Below are 18242 nucleotides of genomic sequence, written 5' to 3'. Positions count from 1 at the left end.
AGGAAAATTTGAGAATAAGGGGAAGCGGCCTCGCTTCTCTCCTCTTCGCTTCAGTTCACCAGCTCGACGGGACGTAGCGAGGAGGAGAGGGAATGATAATCGTGACGTGACTTGTTACGTCGGCCTCGTCAACCGTGTTTTATCACGCACCTTTCCAGAATTTTCGTTTTTGCAGCGTCCCGCCTATCCGTCCGGCATTGTTTGGTGTGCTCAAAATTTCGGTTCAGTTTAATGTAATGTATATAGTAATGTATATAGTGCGGAGTAAGTATAGTGTGTGTCTACTTTTTACGTATGAGGTCCCTTCCTCTCTTGCATGAGTATATGAGGGTGAGGGTAGAAAAGTAGAGACTTTGCATGCATCCCTAAAAGTTTCTTTTCTAACTATATGTTTATTTTTTCTTCGCAATTTCGGTTCATAATCTTGCACTGCCGGCCATGCCAGAGGGGTCCCGGAATCGCTTCGAGGGTGAGCTCGCGAGCTCGGCTATTACTTCTCAGTTCCTTGTGTCGAGGGACCCATTAGATACTAATTTTTGTCAGCGGGTATTTGTGCATGTGTCGTTGCAAATTGCTGTAGATGTATGTGAGTAGTTCATTGTTTAGAAAAGCTCGGCAGGCATGTTGGCTGTCCGTTCTTGCTATGGCTGTCTCCTCCTCGTGTTTGATGAACCCAATTGTCGACGTGGATCTGGTTAGCGGCTCAGCGTGCAGGGGAGTAGGAACTCCCTGGAACTCCCGTGTTATGATTTCTTTCTGGATCCATACTGCTAGCGTGCATTGCTCCGCTTTAAAACGAGCGTCCGTATAATACAGGGTGATTCAAGGAGAGGCCAGGCTTTTTAAATCGGCCGCAAAATTCGGTTTCTTATCCTATCGCGCTACGACTTTGTGCAGCGTTGCCCACAGATGGTGCATTTTTTTGTGTAAAATTTGCAAAGAGCGAATTTACCCGAAGAAAAAGTAAAGAAAGAAAAAGGCTTAGCTCCTATAGGAGCGCAGCGCCACCACCGGTCTTCAAACAACACGGCGCCGTTTCGCACGGGAGACAAGAGATGGCGCAACGAACGCCGCCAACGAACGAGCATACGGCGCCGAGAGCCGGCGTCTTTAGCAGACGATCTTTTCGAATCAAAAGCGGTGCGCGTTCCGCAGGCTGCGACAGTCGCAGAAACAAAAACAGGCGCGGTAACAACAAGGAACCGTAGTCCCTTGTCTGCTAAAGACGCCGGCTCTCGGCGTCGTATGCTCGTTCGTTGGCAGCAGTTGGCGTCGCGACCGCTTGCGCCATCTCTTGTCTCCCGTGCGAAAGTGCGCCGTGTTGTTTGATGACCGGTGGCTTCGCTGCGTTTCCATAGGAGCTAAGCGTTTTTCTTTCTTTACTTTTTCCTCAGTTTTTTTTTTTACATTTTTACAAAAAAAAGCACCATCTGTGGGCGACGCTGCACAAAGTCGTAGCGCGATAGGTGAACACACCGAAGCACAACCAATTTTGCGGTCGATTAAAAGTGCCTGGCCTCTCTTTGAATCACCCTGTGGATTGATCCCTTTCAGTGCTCGGCCTCTTTCTCTGGGCGTTTTACTCTATCATTTATTCTGTTTATATCTCTTATTTTATGCATATTGTTAGGAATTGAATCAACTTCGATTCTGGGTAGTGGCCTCCAAGGTGGAGTTCTTAATGGAATGGGAGTAAGGTTTGTTTTATTGTAGCTCAGGTGTTCGAAGATTGTTTTGCCTTGGCGTGGCGTTTCCAGTGTGCTTTTGTGCATACCCCTCGGCTTGCTTCTGTGCATACCCCTCGGCTTGCTTCTGTGTATACAACTCGGCTTGCTTCGTGATCGGGGCGACCCTTGCTTTGAGCTTCCGGTTTCTCTTCTGCCCTTTCTGCCTCCGTAGTAGCCCTTGTCTTATTTTCCATAGATGAAATAGCTGGGGGTACACCTCCGGGTTGTTTGTCGTGAACTTTATGGTTTACGTGTGCCTTGTCACCGCTCCAATAGAAAAAAAAAAGACATGAAACGACAGCAGTTGTGTATTTGGTCGTCAAAGTATCGAGAAAAATAACTCGCTACTTTTCAGGTAAAGTAACGCGTTTATTTTTTTTATTTTTTGAGAATTAATAATGAATAACTTATTAAGTTACTTCTTTTTTTTTTTTTGGCGGGGGGGGGGGGGGGGGGTAACGTGTACATGTCTGATTAGAATATGCGAGCCTTGTTTGAAACCCTCACGAACTATATCTATCACATGGCATCGATAAAAATTAATATTAATGCTTACGATTTATCTTTTCAAAACATACACGGGCGGAGAGTATGACCGATTTGCTTAAATAATCGGAATTGCAAAGTTTTGGTGTTAGACGAAATATTTCGCTTAAAGTTCATGCATACACCTCGCCATGATTTAAATTGAACTCTGATTACTATTAAAAAAAAACTATAGTCACTATAATACAACTAACCACAGTAAGATGATCAGACCCTATATTGGCAATAATGACCCGTTCAAATATTAGTTCTTAATTCAAATTGGAATTAAAAATATATTGCCAGAAAAATTAATGAAACTTTCCGAAACTCGGTCGTTTCTGGAATACTTGACTACGTGCTTCCCGGAAGTTAATTAAGCAATACTCTTATTGATTTGTCATGTGGGATATTCCAAAACTATTGACCTTTTGTGTATAATTTTTAGCTGAATGTGGTTAAAACTGTCATTATTTAATCGCAAAGCAGGCTGGATTTTTACATTCATGCCATAATAATGTAATGTGTACTACGTCGTTATGTATTGAGTTATTGTGTCAGGAATTCTGGTTTTGTACTGCGTGTTTGACTGGTCACACATCGTGCGTCGTGCTTTTTAAACAAACTACTACTGCCTGTAACCGGCCGGGGCCACAAAAAGGCGTGGAGTATATTAAATAAATAAATAAGTACAATAAATATTACGGTTAATGCAGTTGGTTTATACGCCATGGACGACATGATTTAAAGGGGTGGTGAAACGAAATTTTAGCGCCGATCTTGTTGCATAAATATGGGCTAGGGACAGGCACCATCTCGGAAATATAAATATCGCGCTGTAAAACACAGGAGAAGTAATTTTAAACATAATTAAACGATTTCAAATTCTCATCTGGTGGATGGGGGGAAGTTCTCGTGACATCACTTGTTCCAAAATAGCAGCGCCGTTCTGCGGCAATACAGCCTGCCGGCAGAATTCGCCTAGGCCTGGACGCGTTTGCAAAGCCTTGGCGGAGAAAGCCCAAGCGTAGTTGGCCACAGTGAGCTCGTTCTCGTTGCGGCTCCTTGCACGACGCGACGCGAGCACGCTTCTGGCACGGCCGGTCGTTAGCCTGGTTTTAACGCCGCGATGCCGCGCTATTGTGCGGCAGAGGGTTGTGGCAACAGCTTGTCACGTCGCGAGCTGCCGATGCGCAAGTTTCCGGCCGACGAGAAACTCCGTGCTGTGTGGACCCGCCTCGCGCGTCCCTCGTTTCCCACGTGGGTTCCGAACCCAAATGATCGCCTGTGCTCCGATCACTTCTGCGATGACGACTACGAAAGAAGCCCCAGCGCGCTGAAGAGCGTCGGTCTGCCCACAAAGAGCGTACGACTGAAATCAGGAGCTGTTCCGAGCATCTTCTCAAAAAAGCGGAAAGCCAACCCGCTGAGCGAACCGCTCGAAAAGCGACGCAAAGTGGTAAGTGAGCATGTTCTACATAAAAGATTTCCGTGTTTGCAATTCAAACGGGTCCATGTCACAAGAGCGAATGACATTTTAGCGAACGGAGACATTTGAGCGAATGGTCGTTTTAGCGAATAACGGGGGCGCGCGTTAACCCATCCGTCGAGCTGCGGTTTACGCCGCTTCGCGGCGACAGTCTGCGGCAACTCATTACAAAAATATGAGCTCACTTGGCCCACCCGAAAACGCCTCTTCGCGGCGTCCGACTATTCGCTAAAGTGTCGTTCGATGAAACGTGGGCGTTCGCTAAAACGTCATTCGATCAAGTGAGTGCCTCCCAATTCAAACACGAACCATCTTGTACAAAATAATGGCAAGCGACATATGAAACATGCCATAACTCGAATTGAATATGAGCCTATGGACTACGTACGAATGCGCGCATATACCGTACTGAGGCGGCACACGAAAAAAAGTGACGGCTCATTGCAACATAGTGCAAGTGAGCTGACCGGCGGTAGCCGTCATCTCAGGCAGAGGAGGTGGATAGGGGGACGGATGAGAGGGAAGCGTGGGGTGGAGGATGGAGGGAGGAAAAGGTACAGTATGAAGGTCGAACGCCATGAACACACGATCACGCAAGGGAGAAAGGAGGAGGGGGAAGGGGGGACGGAAGGAAGAGGGGACTGAGGATGAGGTGGCTGGGGAAGCGTGAAAGAAGAGTAAGATGGAGGATAGACGGGCGGGGAATAAGAGGAGATGCAGGAGAGAGGAAAGAAAAGATTAAGGGGAGAGGAAAGAGGAAGGATTAGAGGGGAATGGGGGAGATGGCAATGAGAAGCAGTCCAAGGTCGATACCAAAGGTCAAAATCCACGAACATGCAATCATTCGAGGAAGAGAGGAAAGCAAAGGGAGAAAGGGGCACAAAAGGGAGATGGGACGGGGATGAGTTGATATGAAAGAGAGGCCAGCGAGGGGAAAGGGGTCAGGTAGAAAGGAGGTCAAAGGTCAAAGGCTACGGACAGACGGTCGCATGATTACACTCTGCCAACCACTCAGAATGAAGGGCCATATGCGGCTCCTGCCGTAAAGGGGGCTGTAGCATAAAGTTCAGCGGGTCTTTGCAGTTCTCATTTGTCAGATGACCTAACATTGTGTTATTCCTTCCTAGAATCAGGCACCTCTACTTGATGCCACCAACCTCCCGGTTGGAGTCACTGACAGATGTTGGGAGACTGAACACGAAGAGGCAGAACCATCTGTGTGCTCAGGTATGTTAATCCTAACTCTCATTTCTTTCGCGTCAGCATAGGTGGGTCGTAACAGCTGCTCCAATATAGTAGGCACATGATTCATTACTAGGAGCATTACTTATTTAGTCAGCCTTATTCTCTGTCCTCTTTCGGCCGTCTTCAGCGACCCGAAGCACGTCCCTGAGCAGTGTGGTTGATTCTGCGGCATCCACGACCACCCAGGGCAGCCCCAGGACCCCCGCAGGTACGCACACGCACGGAACTGGTTCTCCACAAAGCGGTGTAGCCTGCCTTGTACAGAACCACCAAGAGCATCTCATTGCGTCCGTTGCTCCTGGTGCTTCCATCTGACTCATTCGTTTCCTTTTATTTCCCATCTTTTCATAGCGATGACAAGCGCATCTCTGAGCGGTGTGATTGATTCTGCGGCATCCTCAACCACCCAGGGCAGCCCCAGGACCCCCGCAGGTACGCACACGCAGCAAACTGGTTCTCCACAAAGCGGTGTAGCCTGCCTTGTACAGAACCACCAAGAGCATCTCATCGCGTCCGTTGCTCCTAGTGCTTCCATCTGACTCATTCGTTTCCTTTTATTTCCCGTTTTTTCATAGCGATGACAAGCGCGTCTCTGAGCGGTGTGATTGATTCTGCGGCATCCTCAACCACCCAGGGCAGCCCCAGGACCCCCCCAGGTACGCACATGCACCAAACTGGTTCTCCGCTAAGTGGTGTGGCCTGCCTTGCACAGAACCACCAAGAGCATCTCATCGCATCCATTGCTCCTGGTGCTTCCATACGATTCATTTATTTCCTTTATTTGCTCGTCTATCCATGTCCATAGTGACCCAGGGTGCATCGTCCAGCTGGCTCCTCGCTCTTGCTGCATCCCCAACCACCTTGGTACAAACAGGCAGCCCCAGCATGCCCACAGGTACGCACACGCACCAAACTACTGCTCTACTGCAAGGCAGTAGAGAACCAGGCCATCCAAGGCAGGCTACTGTAGCCCACCTTGGATGGAATTATCAAACGCATATCCAGATTGCCTAACTGGTTGCCATCTTTGACATCACTTAAATATTTTCAAGATAATTCATGTGACTCCATCGTTTCCTTCTATGCTTTTTCCGGACTCTCTTTAGCAACCCAAAGGGTCACAAGTGCAGGTACACCCACTCTGCACGCAGCATCCAGGCGCTGCAAGAAAAAGTGTGCAACGACGCAGACAGCAGGCTTGCAAAGAAATGCAGGTGTGGTCTTTCACTGAAATGAATATGTTGGCATGGCCCAGATTTCACTTTTTAATATTGGTGATATATAATTATACATTAATATAATTAGAATTTCACTTCTGAACATTTGTTAGTGCAACTCTTCCCAAACTGGATTCATAAGGTTCCTGGTGTTCACCAGAGAAGTATTACTGGTTTACCACACTTATATTTCCTCAACTATCCCTGCACCTCAGTGAAGTGTCTTTTTAGTTTGACCACCACTGTGGGAGAATGCAGTCACTCAGTGGCAAACTTATTTAGAAAAGTCCATCATTGTTTTACAAGGTCTGTAGGCTTTTGTACTGCTTTATTGCATTAGTTCCAAGAAAAGAATCATAATAAGTTTCAATCCATATGAAATACATAATACGTAATCTGGGCAGCTGTTAATATATTATTTTCTTTTATGCCCTATACGTGTGCCTTTCTCTGTGTTAGCTTTATAATCTTATGCTGGGGTTACATGGATGCAACCATAGGAGAGCAGAGCCAGCATCAACCAACATTATGTGCCCACCCCTCCACTCTCCTTCCAAGCACAGCTGTCTCCTCTCAATCCGATGCACTATGGTCATGTTCATGCAGAGATAGCCATATTTCATATTGTGCTCAGTTGTGGTCTCCGAGTAGCCTCTGAGTGGGTCAGGCGGCACGTGATGTCCAAAAGTCTAGGAACTACTGATATAGAGAATGAACTGGTGTCATAAGATAGCAGCTTGTGCATGGAACTTGGAGCCAAGTTTTTTTTTTATATACTGGAAGAGGCTACAGATACAGTTCTTTGATGGGACGCTTTGCTCAATGCTGTGAAGGTAGGGCCAGTTATATTGAGAAGAAAGTGGGTTGGGGGTACAGGTGTATTCTTGTGTGGCATTTGCAGGAAGGGGAGGGAGAAGCCACCTTCTGCCTTCACGTGTGGATGTTTGTTCATTGTATTGAAAAATGGCATGTTTCTAAAGCCACACACTGTTCGGTAGCAATCCAAGCATGCATCAAGCCACCGTCAAGGACCCGGACTGTCCAGACAGAGGTTTCTGGGACACTGTTGTGGGCTTCCTCCCCGTTGCATTCCTCGGATCCATGGGACCTCGATTCCTCGGGCGAGCAGCAAAGACAAGCCGCCGACCCTGACTATTCTCCATCGGAAGACAGCTTTGAGAGGTTTGTGCGAAGGTTCTGTTAAGCAAGGGTTTATGGGATCATCCATAATGAATAGTTCAGTTGTTTAGATGATCGTTATTTTTCTATCGCAGGCCTCAGAAGCAAGCGCCATCCCTGGTGGAAGAGAGGAAATTCATCGTCTTTGAATCCTGCCTTGATGTGCTGCTCGACACGTGCCGAACCTGTGCTGCCTCTGTCATCCACATGGACAAGAGTGTTCAAGGCTGCTGTCTCCAGGTTTCCACCGTTTGCAAGAATGGCCACGTGGATAACTGGTGTAGCCAGCCGATCATCAGGCGAAAGCCGGTTGGCAACATCCTCATGGCTGCTTCAGCTTTGTTTACTGGCTGCTGCATCAAAAAGACCTTGAGGATGCTGACTGGTATGGGGATAGCCTGCTTCACCTACAGGACCTTCTTCACGATCCAGAAGGCGTTTCTCCATCCTGCAATTGAAAAGGTACTTTGAGGCTAAAGCCCAACATGCAGAAGGCTCCTTGCCACTGTCCTTCTCGTGCTCTTTCAACTTATTGGCCCGAAACAAGTGGGCCCAGGAACTATCTGCCGTAGAAAGTCGGGTTTTCTCACGCAGGTGTAATAGAAAAATCGAGGATCGACCTCTTCCTCTGTGTGCACTTTGGGCTCCGGACAGACCGGACCCTTGCACTATTAAAACTAATTTATTCAGGCGTAACAGTAGATAGCAGAAGAGGGGACCTGAATCTGTTTATCTTCCACCCGAGCCCAGTTACATTAGAGTGAAGCCCCGTTTACATTTTAGGAATGCTCTGTCTTTCAAAACCAGGTGTGGAACAAGCATCAGCTGGACCTCTTCACAGCTGCTGCAGGAAAGCAGCTGACGATCGCCGGTGATGGGAGGGCGGATTCGCCTGGTCACAGTGCCAAGTACGGCACCTACACCATGCTGGATGTTGACAGCAACAAGGTCCTTCACGTGGAAACTGTCCAGGTATGTACAGAAACTCTATGAGTGCTATACTTTCCACACTGTGAAAATCACAGGCTAGTAAATGTATACAGAGTACCACAAAAACTGGCGCGCACTGGGTGTGTGAGCCAACACAGTATTGCTCGCAGCCCTATTGAGGAAGTTCTAATATTCTTTTGCGATATGCCAAACTGGCAAATTAACAAATATTAATTACCTCACTTTTATATATTAATTTGTGCACAAGCCGCTCAATATAAAAGTTCTAGAGCATGTTGACAACATCCGATCGTGTCGTTTCCATCACAATAGCCTTTCTGTATCTAATGTTATCAACTTTAATGAAGGTGTGCAAGATTTAAAAGAAAATCCCATCGATTAATCGGGTTGCACTCGTTTCCAGGCAAAACACATCAAACAAGATAAAAAATATATATTTCATCTCTTGGCGATCGCTTCTACCATGGAATAAATGACGAAGGGCTCAGTGGGGGTCAGCATAGTTGTGCAGTTCAAAATAGTTCAAAGAAACTTGCAGATTTCCGCAGAGGCAAAAAGTTTGTTGACATCCTCTGGCAGGAATAAGTTCCTTTGCTCCTTCACAATCATTCCTGCCTACACAGCGTGGATGCGGGCGGGGTACAGATCTCTCTGAACTTTCTTTAGGTTGCAAAAATCGCGCCTGATGTTTACTATGAATTCAAATTTCTCTAAAGGATTCTTTTTCATACTGGTGTCCTCGTCCGTGACTGCACAGGGGCTTTTTTCTCGCTCTCGAGAGGGAACCACTTAGTTCAAATGTAGTGTTGTTCACATGTCCTCAATCCAACGAAAGAACATTCGGAAAAGGAAGAAAAAGCCCGTGAACAATTCCCAAGACACAACAGAAGAACGCGCGTTGCTCATCTGATTCCCTCTAACTGATCCGCCATCATCGGTTCAGGCGGCTCCTTCTGTCACGGCTTCAGCGATTGTCAGGGTATAGACAGAGAGGAAGGACCCATTCATCCCTGTGCGGAACTCCGCCAATTATGTTGACGGGTCGTTTTCCCTCGCGCTCTGGGAGTGTTCACAGAAAACACAAAAGGAGACGGGGGAATGCCGAAAAATTGTCCCACGAAGGTCGTGTCATTTGTTCAGCTAAGCTGCACAAAATGTTTCTTTTGCATCCTTGCCGCTGAGAGGCTCGAGGCGCAGCGCGCTCTTTTAGGCCGCCTGCGAGAGATGGCGGGACTGTAGGTATGGCAACGTCGCCAGCACGATTAAGGTCAACTGAATATTGTAAAGCCTGTTTCTGTTCCCCCCCCCCCCCCCCCCCCCCCCCCCCCCAATGTTATTGTTGCTGCACGTACCCGCCGAAGAGTGGGGGCAGGTGTTTTCATTCTGAGGAGTACGGGAGTAGTAGGGTGGAAAAGCAAAAACTTTATTCATACTTTTCTTTTGGTTAACCCACATACCGATTAACCGGTTAAAAAGATTGATTAATCTGAAAGTTAATCAATCAGTTGCCCAGCCCTAATTATTAGCATGTTTATTTCATTTATGCTGTAAAATGTTCTCTCCATTTTGTTGCAGTCCAATGAAACCGGTGGAAGTTACCACATGGAGCTGGAAGGCCTCAAAAGGTCCCTCAACATCTTTGAGGCCCACTGCCTGGTAGTGGGTATCCTGGTGACGGACAGACACCCCCAGCTCAACGCCTGGCTGGCACGGGAGCACCCGGACATTTGCCACCTGTTCGACTGCTGGCACGTGGCAAAGGGTAAAATTTATAATGGTCCTCTCCAGGCACGTAGCCAGGATTGTGTTTCGGGGAGGGGGCCCGTCCATAGCAAAGTGCTGTATGAGGGGGAGGGGGGAGAGGAGGCCCCAGCAAAATGGAAGATTTTGGAGGGGGGAGGCCGGACCCTATGGCCCCCCCCCCCCTCCCCCCTCCCCCTTTGGCCTGGTCCTCTCAGTGCCAATAAGTTACACTATTACCAGTGGTGTGTGGGCTGTTATGATGAATGCTGCTATTTGCAAGTGAGTGCAGTAGGACCCCATCAATATGTTTTTCAGGGGACAGCAGTAAAAGAGTGTATAATCAGGGGAAATGTAATAACTTACAAGTATAATGCTTTTGGGGGTGTATATATGTAACAATAAGCAACAGTCGCTCAATAATTTGTTTCTGACAAACTTCACGGCCATCGAGAAGTGTCATATTTATAGTACAGTCATTTCTTGTAAATCTGAACCTTGTTACTATGGACACCCCGCAATATGGACAAAATTTTCGTCGGCGACCGGTCTCTCATCATGCAAATCTTCCTCGTTAATATAGAAACACGCAGTCAGGACTATAGACAGCTAGTTTGGGGACGAAATGGGTAAATACAGGTATTTTCGCCTCATTATTATGGATACGGGTCCACGTGGCAAAAAAAAAAATAGACCCGCAGAGGTCCCAATGTGTACCCGGAATTCACTATTGTCCGTTGCCCCTCTTGATATAAAACCTACGCTCCTAAAGGTGGTGGGATTTTTTCAACCTTTCAAGCCAAAAGGTATGTCGTCCCGTTCCGGGATAACATACCCTTAGTCACCCCTAATCGCTGTGCATCAAATGCGAGGTTGGACGCTTCTGCGGTCAGTTTTAGGGTGGACAAGATGATGACTAAGCACGAGTGGACAGTGCTACGCTTGTTACTTAATGTTGGTTTTTGACATTGCTTCGGTATGGATGACTCACATTATGGATGATTTGTCTGGGGAATGGAGACGTCTATATTAATGACACACGACTGTACCAACATAAATAAACTGTTTCTTTCTTAGGAGCTTACCTTAAACTGGATAACTGATACAGAGACGTAATGAAAAAATGGCGATCGAAAAGGGTGTGCAAAATTTGCAAGCCCATTGAGCTACTCAAACAGTCTCTCTGCCTAAAGTACTGCTTGGAGCGCACCGGTACTAAGCAGCAAAGTTGAGCGTGTATGCTTGACCGTGCATCATGCACAATTGCCACCTCCAAACTTGTTCCAAAATGAAATAGAGTGCCAATTTGTGAACCTAGCAGCTGGGAAAGCAAATGCAGTAGGAAATAAATGCCCATACCTATGGTGATTTGAAGTGAGCCGGAGCAATAATAATTTAATTGACACTGTGTTTGCTCCCATATAAAGAACTCCAATTGTAATTGTTGCTACTGCTGGTTTAAGATATTTTGAAATGTAGGAAATGTGTGTTGACAGATTCCAGGTGGCACCCACTTTTTAAGAGAGGCTAGTGGCTCTGCTACGGCCATAGTTGCCTCACTTTTACATGGCTTGCAACATTTCATTTCAGCTATCAAGAAGAAGCTGGTTGCGGCTGGGAAGTCGCGGCACCTGGAGGAGCTGAGCTCCTGGACCAAGGCGGTGGTCAATCACCTCTACTGGTCTGCGGGGACGAGTCCTGAGGACCAGGACCTCATCCTTCCCAAGTGGAAATCCCTGGTGGCGCACGTGGCAAATGTGCACTCCCACCGTGATCCTCTGTTCCCAGAGTGCCAGCATCAAGAGCTACATAAGAAGTGGCTAGAGGAAGGTAAGGAGCTCACATCTGTGACGCTTAAAATACACAAGGCCATAATTTATCATGTCTCACACACTTGTTGTAGGATCGCCTGCTCATCAGAAGCTGCGGGAGATTGTCCTTTCCCCACACCTTGTACGGGACATCCCTCGGCTATCCACATCAGCACAGACCTTTGCAACGGAGTGCTTCCATAGCACCCTGTTGCAGTTTGCACCGAAGCTAATGCACTACAGCTTCCGCAGCATGAAGGCAAGGTGTGTACGAAAGTCAAGTCATTTTTCTTTTGGGTGTTTCTGAATCATGCATTTACTTTCAGGACCTTCCTGGCAGCCTTGCATTATAACGAGAACGCAGGAAGGCCCCAGGCAGTGACCAAAGATGGGGAGCTCGTCTGGGTCATCAAGTTCCCTAAAGCGAAGAAGGGGGCTGTGGTTGCTCCGCACAAAACTGGCTGCACATACGGTATATGCCAGTGCTCATTTATACATAACTGGTGCAGATTCTTGAACGTTTTCGAATCTCTCGTTACAGAGTATGTGGGGGAGCTGATGGCAGCTGTGCTGGACCTGTGCAAGACCATACCCTCCTATGCTGCCGCCATTGAACTGCACAGCCAGGATGCACCTCCATTCCTGTCCAGTGCATATGAGTGTGCCGACAAACAGGCACTGGTGCAACAACACCAGTCAAGGTTTAACAGGTAGCGAGATGAAAGTTGGGGCCTGGCTTTGTACAAGTCCTTGCAAGGTCACACTGGCACAAATCCACATCCCTGAGTGGGGGAGTAGCTGCCGGTCTCGCAGTGTGTGCTAGATGCCTTTCTCATCTCTCATCTCTTGTGTTGCTGCCGCTCTTGGAGTGGTGCAGTATGAAGCGTAGAGCGTAGGCTCCTCCTAGTAAGCAGCACTGTAGGGGAGAACCCTTCCGACACCACAGCAGGTGCATTAGGGTAGTCGGTGCACCATGAAGCGTAGAGCGTAGGCTCCTCCTAGTAAGCAGCACTGTAGGGGAGAACCCTTCCGACACCACAGCAGTTCAGTGGGTTTTAAGCAGGTTCTGTCCAGCCTTCACCGCTCTCTACTTCTCCGTTACGCTGGAGGTCCATTGCAATGCTATTGAAGTCCACAATGTGCTCATGAAATCCGACTCTTTTGTGAACTCGCACTTTGCGTGGTGCAAGTTCACTCCGACGTCGTGGAGGCGGTGGAGTAGAAACTTAAGATTTTGGTCGTGCTCTCCTTTGTTCTTTGGATTCTGTCTAGGATCCACAAAATCTCCCGCTGGAAGAGTTCTGGCGCTGTCACAATGCCAAGCGGGAGTCTCTTGAACTGAAAGTGCCCCACTTGTGTGATGAAAGTTGTCAGTTCTCTCAACTCAGAGCTAGTGATGTTTGCTGGTAGCGAGCACTGGCATCTAGTTTGGCGAAAACTGTTGCTTTTGCAAACGTTGGAAAGTTCTCTTCCACTGTCGACGTGAAGATGCACTCCCTCACTAGCTGTTGGTTTAGCTGCGTGTAATCTGTGCAGACTTGGAGGGAACCATCTTTCTTTTTGTCAGCTAACATAGGTACACACCGTGCTGTGGCCTGGTCGACTCTTTCGATGACGTCCATGTCTAGCATGCATTGAAATTCTTGTTGCACTCTGGGTAAGAGAAGTAGGGGTACCCGTCTCGAGTCTATGATTGTGAATGGTCTCGCGTCTGGGTGAAGCGTGACCTTGTACTGCACATCTGACCTCCTACTGGCAAGCGTCAAAACTAGCTTTACCCAATAGACCGATCTCACCAGCCAGTTTGACTACGCCACCGCTGCCGCAATGCATTGAGGGAACTTTAGTCTTTCTGCACGTGCGACAACCTCGCTGGAGCTCTGCGCGTGTACAGCACGAGACGGCACGACCCCTATCGTGCACTGCCGTTTTCCTTCTGTGAACTAAAGTTATGGTGGCGTCACGCATGCGCGGAACGCTTGGCGAGTTCGGTCTATTTTTTAACAAAGCACAGATCCTCTCTTGCCAACCTAATTCTGTACAGTTAGGTATGAAAGAAACTGGAAGGACGGAGCGAAAAGTGAGGTGGGACAAAATAAGGCACAAATTTGCGGGTCGGTTTCCAGACAGCATCAATCTAGAAAGTCCTGCCTGTTTATTCGAGTAAGTAGAACCACAATGTATTAATCGGTAATGATAAGTAGCGAATACCTCATTTTGTCCCGAACCCCGGTACAAAACGAGACAGCAAGTGGGGTAAAAAAAGTGCCTCAGCAGGATAATATATAAAAAAAGAATCACTCGCACCCTGTACTGGTTGTACAGATTATGCCTTTGTAGCAAGTCGTTTTGGACGTCTCGAATGCAGGCGGCAGAGCGAACGGAGTGATGCTGTCGCTACTCCTATCCAAGGGCTTTCATCATATCATTTGCACACCATACATACTCGTCTTATTTTGTGCATACAGGCCATTGCGAACAATGGGACGACGAGAAAATAGCTATGAAGCAACCACAAGACTCAACCCTTTAACCACCAAGTTATTTTCAAAAACAATATACAAACTTTCCCAAATTTTTCTATTTGCACATATTTTTTCTTACGTCGTTCTAATTTTGCAAATGCATTACTTGATTGGTTTCTGATTGGTATTAACACAAAACTTTTAAAAGGAAAAGTTGATTTTTATGGAAGCTTTTCCTCAGTGCATGTAAGAGTAATAGAATAACACATGCTGAAGTGTGCAGTATTTATTTGAACATACGCACCGTAACAAAAAATAAGTGCCTAGACCTTTCTCCGTACTAGTGCTAACAAATACATCTCAACCTGCGGTTTGCCAATGATTCCTTGCAAAATTATTAGCGCAAGGAACACCATCATCTCTTTGCGGTCCACCGGTTTCCATGAAGAACCCCGCGCTGAGAAATGCGGGACCGTGTAGCGGTTTGTCTCTGTTTCAATAGACATCTTCCAAAATCGAAGCGCCCCATTGCGGCGAAATACCATGCAGTGCACTCTGGGAACTAGTTGGCCACCGGTTTCGATTGAGCAGCTTCATGTCATGCTATCACCCCGTGACCGAATGCGCTGCTGGCGTTTCTAATTGTCTGACTTTTCACGAACGTACAATACATTCATTCTCGAGTGATGCAAAACAAAGACCGGGGCCCTTTCTTTCGTTCCCGAAGCACCGGATATTGTGCGTGCGTATACAAACGCAGTAAGACGTGCCTTAGACACCTCACCCCTCGAGTGCATCTTTGAGCTCAATTTCAATAATCCCGTCTAGTACCTGTGAACTACATCTGAAATGTTGTCACCTTGAGCCTTACACATATTTTGTTTGCCAAACGTCCGCTTCTTGTTACTTCATTCAGCGAAAAGCAAGCCGCATCCTCGCAGGAGTACCAAAGTTGAGCCCAGCGTTGACACATGAACTTTCAAGGAAACTCAATAAATTCGACCTCGCTACTGTACAAAAATTACCATCATGTCTTCCTCGTGTCATCATACATCTCCCACTCAAGGTTTATGCTGATAGGCTCCTTGCACTGATGTCACATCGCACACATTTGAACACCAAGTAAAAGGAGGAGAGAGAAGCTGCTTTTGTAAGAATTTTGACTGACAGGTTAATCTTCTATAATCTTCTGGGAGGAGAATAGCGACGCCTGTGCAAATCCGGGAGGCACAAAGGAGGATCCTGATAAGAGGGGAGCTCCTTTTTCCCCTCTTCTCTGGAGGGCAACGGAAATGACGTCCTGTGCAAGCCACGTATAGGAGATGAAGTTTTTGCAAACGCTGAAATGGGCTAGCTACGACGGAGGCTCTAACAAGCGTCCCTTACTCCTCACTAAGCCTTTTTGGACAAGCTTTTACTGACGCCCCAGATCTGTGGGGCGTCAGCAAATTATCTCGGCATACTCAGTCAGAAAGAGAGCAAACACGTAACAAATATTACGGCCATTAGCAACCATCAAACGCGGTTTGAACAATTTTGTTTGTTTGACACACTGCATAGGGGTTCACGATCGTCTAGCGCACTTCCGGCGAACTGTGCGACATTCTTCACACAAGTGCTCGACTTATGCTCTCTTAAAACGGTTTGTATGTGCAAATGTGCCTATATGATTGCAGGATAACTTTATGGGCATAGGATTGTTAAATATTAGTGGAATGCAAACGGGTGGAGACTTCACTTCGTGCAGTGCTGCGGGGCAGTACAGATAAGAGATAAGAAGTGTGCTCAAACTTAGCTTTTCAACGGCGCCTCCGAGTTTTACCTCGCGTACTCAGGCATATCAAGAAAAACAGTGATTGCAAAAGCCTATATTTTGTCCATGGACACACAAAGCAAACAAACTTCCTGACCAGCAACAGTAATGTAAAGGTGCGAGCTCGATGTATGCGTATATAGCAATCACTATATATACATTATTTACATATTAGGTACAGGTCACTGTCACGACCTTCGAAACCTAGCCGCTCAATCTTGCTCGCGAGCTTTCTCTTCCTCTCGTCCTCTTTTTTTCTTTCTGTTCAAGAGCTGGCGTGATGACCGCTACACTATTCCCTTCCAGGCAATTTAAAGCAGAAAAACAAACTTTGCGGTGCGCTGGTTTGGACACTTTAGTCTGTGAGGAATACTGATGCAACGGTTGGATATGCGTGGGCTTAAGCCTGTCTATTGATACATTCTCTGTTTTTCCGTTTAACAGTATTTGGAAGTATTTCAATGTCCTCTTCAAAACTAATTGTTACAGCTTGTTGACTCATACACAAGCAAGATCCCCGAACTTCGCAGCGTCGAGATTCCCACCACTGGCTCGTTTGCATACCTCGGAATGGAAACAGGAAGGCTCGGGCACGAAAATACAACAAGCATGTGTAAAAACAAGCTATACGTCTCGGGCTTGTGCTAAAGCTTTGAGGTCTGGCCATTTAGGCTAGTTTAGAGATCAAAAATGACGCTCTCAGGACCAGAAAACATGAGGTAACGACCGACAATAGTCCTCGTCTGTGTATATATACTTGTCGACGTGTCAGTCAAAACCGAAACCATGCCACTCTCTCCCATGGCCAACTAGTTCCCAGAGTGCAACGCACGCCATGTTGCATGCAGAAGTTTATCCCAATGAGGTCGACAAGATCCCAATAAGAAAAAAACCTCGAACCAGCCGAGAATGTCTTTTTCGTCAGTGGGTTGCCACACAATCCCAGGCACTGCACAAAACTGAAACCTCGGAGGCACGGGTGGTGGGTTTTCAGTGTTTATGCGTTGCCACACCCTAACACTACCCAGCGCGTCGTCCCCTTCGTCACTTTGGTCGTCGTCTAAGTCCGTTTCGTATTCAAAAATCCATGTCCGACTCACTTTCAGAGACCAATTCTATGTCTTCATCGTTACTACTGTTCGAACTGCCGCAAGAGAGAGCCCGTTTCTGAGGGTCCGAGGTCACCGGCATCACTCAAGCGTGCTGCCATTTCTGATCACTGTTGCAAGGCTAGATACACGTCAAAGGCCAAAACACGCTATATTTGCGCGACTGCTCCTGCCCTCCTGTATTGAAAATTGAAACTAAAGCCGATGGACGAACCTGTCTTGTGTTTGGCAGTGAAAGCAAACCATCATTGTGGCTGGACGAGTCTGACTCGTCATCGGCGATACTGGTACAACTTTTCATGACGAATACAGCTCGGGCCGGGTGGTTAAAGGGTTAACTAATATGCACATCAGTATTAAAGATAGCAACATTGTCACGTTTCGCCCGACATATGTTGCCTTATTCAAACAGTTCTTTTCCTCAGAAAAAGCAAACCCACATTGGTCAAAGTTTTCTCATCATGCGAATGAAACAGGAAACCAATATTCATATTTTTGTCAACAAAGTAAGTTTCGAACACCATGCAAAATGCATTCAAAATAGACCAGGTGCATAATTTTGCCCGTGTTTGGGGGGATTTTTCTCTCCCGTCACACCTAGACTTGTTGCAGCTATGTTGAGCACAAGTAATGTGAATAAGACAGGATCTTTCTCTCTCTCAATTTTAGAGATGTCTTAGATTAGGGATCTAAGAGACAGACAGCGTTAGACAAGGTCACATTTTTTCTTGCCTTACAATGGTGCCTCATGGCTGGCGTATTCAGGAATTGACCTACGCTGAGATGTGGTTCATTTTTCCACCGCATTTGGCATTAGATGGACTCTTAGCTCGAATGAATGTTCATGTTATCCTTTTTGAAGGTACCAGCTGAATAGAAGAATGAGAGAGAAAAGCAAGGAAAGGAACAATCACAGCAGTCCATTATTGATTACTGTATATACCTGGAATGCTGATTGTGGTTGTATTTTT

The 18242-nt window shown here is 46.9% G+C and overlaps 1 protein-coding gene across 1 annotated transcript; it reads left to right on the top strand.

Moving 5' to 3' along the window:
• Window positions 1–3280: 3280 nt before the first annotated feature.
• LOC115321868 lies at window positions 3281–13000 on the top strand. Its single transcript, XM_040223313.2, has 15 exons — window positions 3281–3711; window positions 4869–4968; window positions 5114–5194; window positions 5338–5418; window positions 5562–5642; window positions 5792–5881; window positions 6093–6200; window positions 7202–7385; window positions 7478–7844; window positions 8190–8354; window positions 9909–10095; window positions 11664–11903; window positions 11977–12148; window positions 12211–12356; window positions 12426–13000. The coding sequence occupies exons 1-15, from the start codon at window positions 3382–3384 to the stop codon at window positions 12596–12598; spliced, it is 2505 nt and encodes an 834-aa protein (XP_040079247.2). The 5' UTR covers window positions 3281–3381; the 3' UTR covers window positions 12599–13000.
• The last annotated feature ends 5242 nt before the right edge of the window (window positions 13001–18242 follow it).

Source organism: Ixodes scapularis, unplaced genomic scaffold, assembly GCF_016920785.2.
Source record: "Ixodes scapularis isolate PalLabHiFi unplaced genomic scaffold, ASM1692078v2 PGA_scaffold1__304_contigs__length_218370807, whole genome shotgun sequence".
NCBI classification, from domain to species: Eukaryota; Metazoa; Arthropoda; class Arachnida; order Ixodida; family Ixodidae; genus Ixodes; species Ixodes scapularis.
Note: the sequence above shows the minus strand (reverse complement) of the source record. Positions and strands in the feature narration are given on the sequence as shown.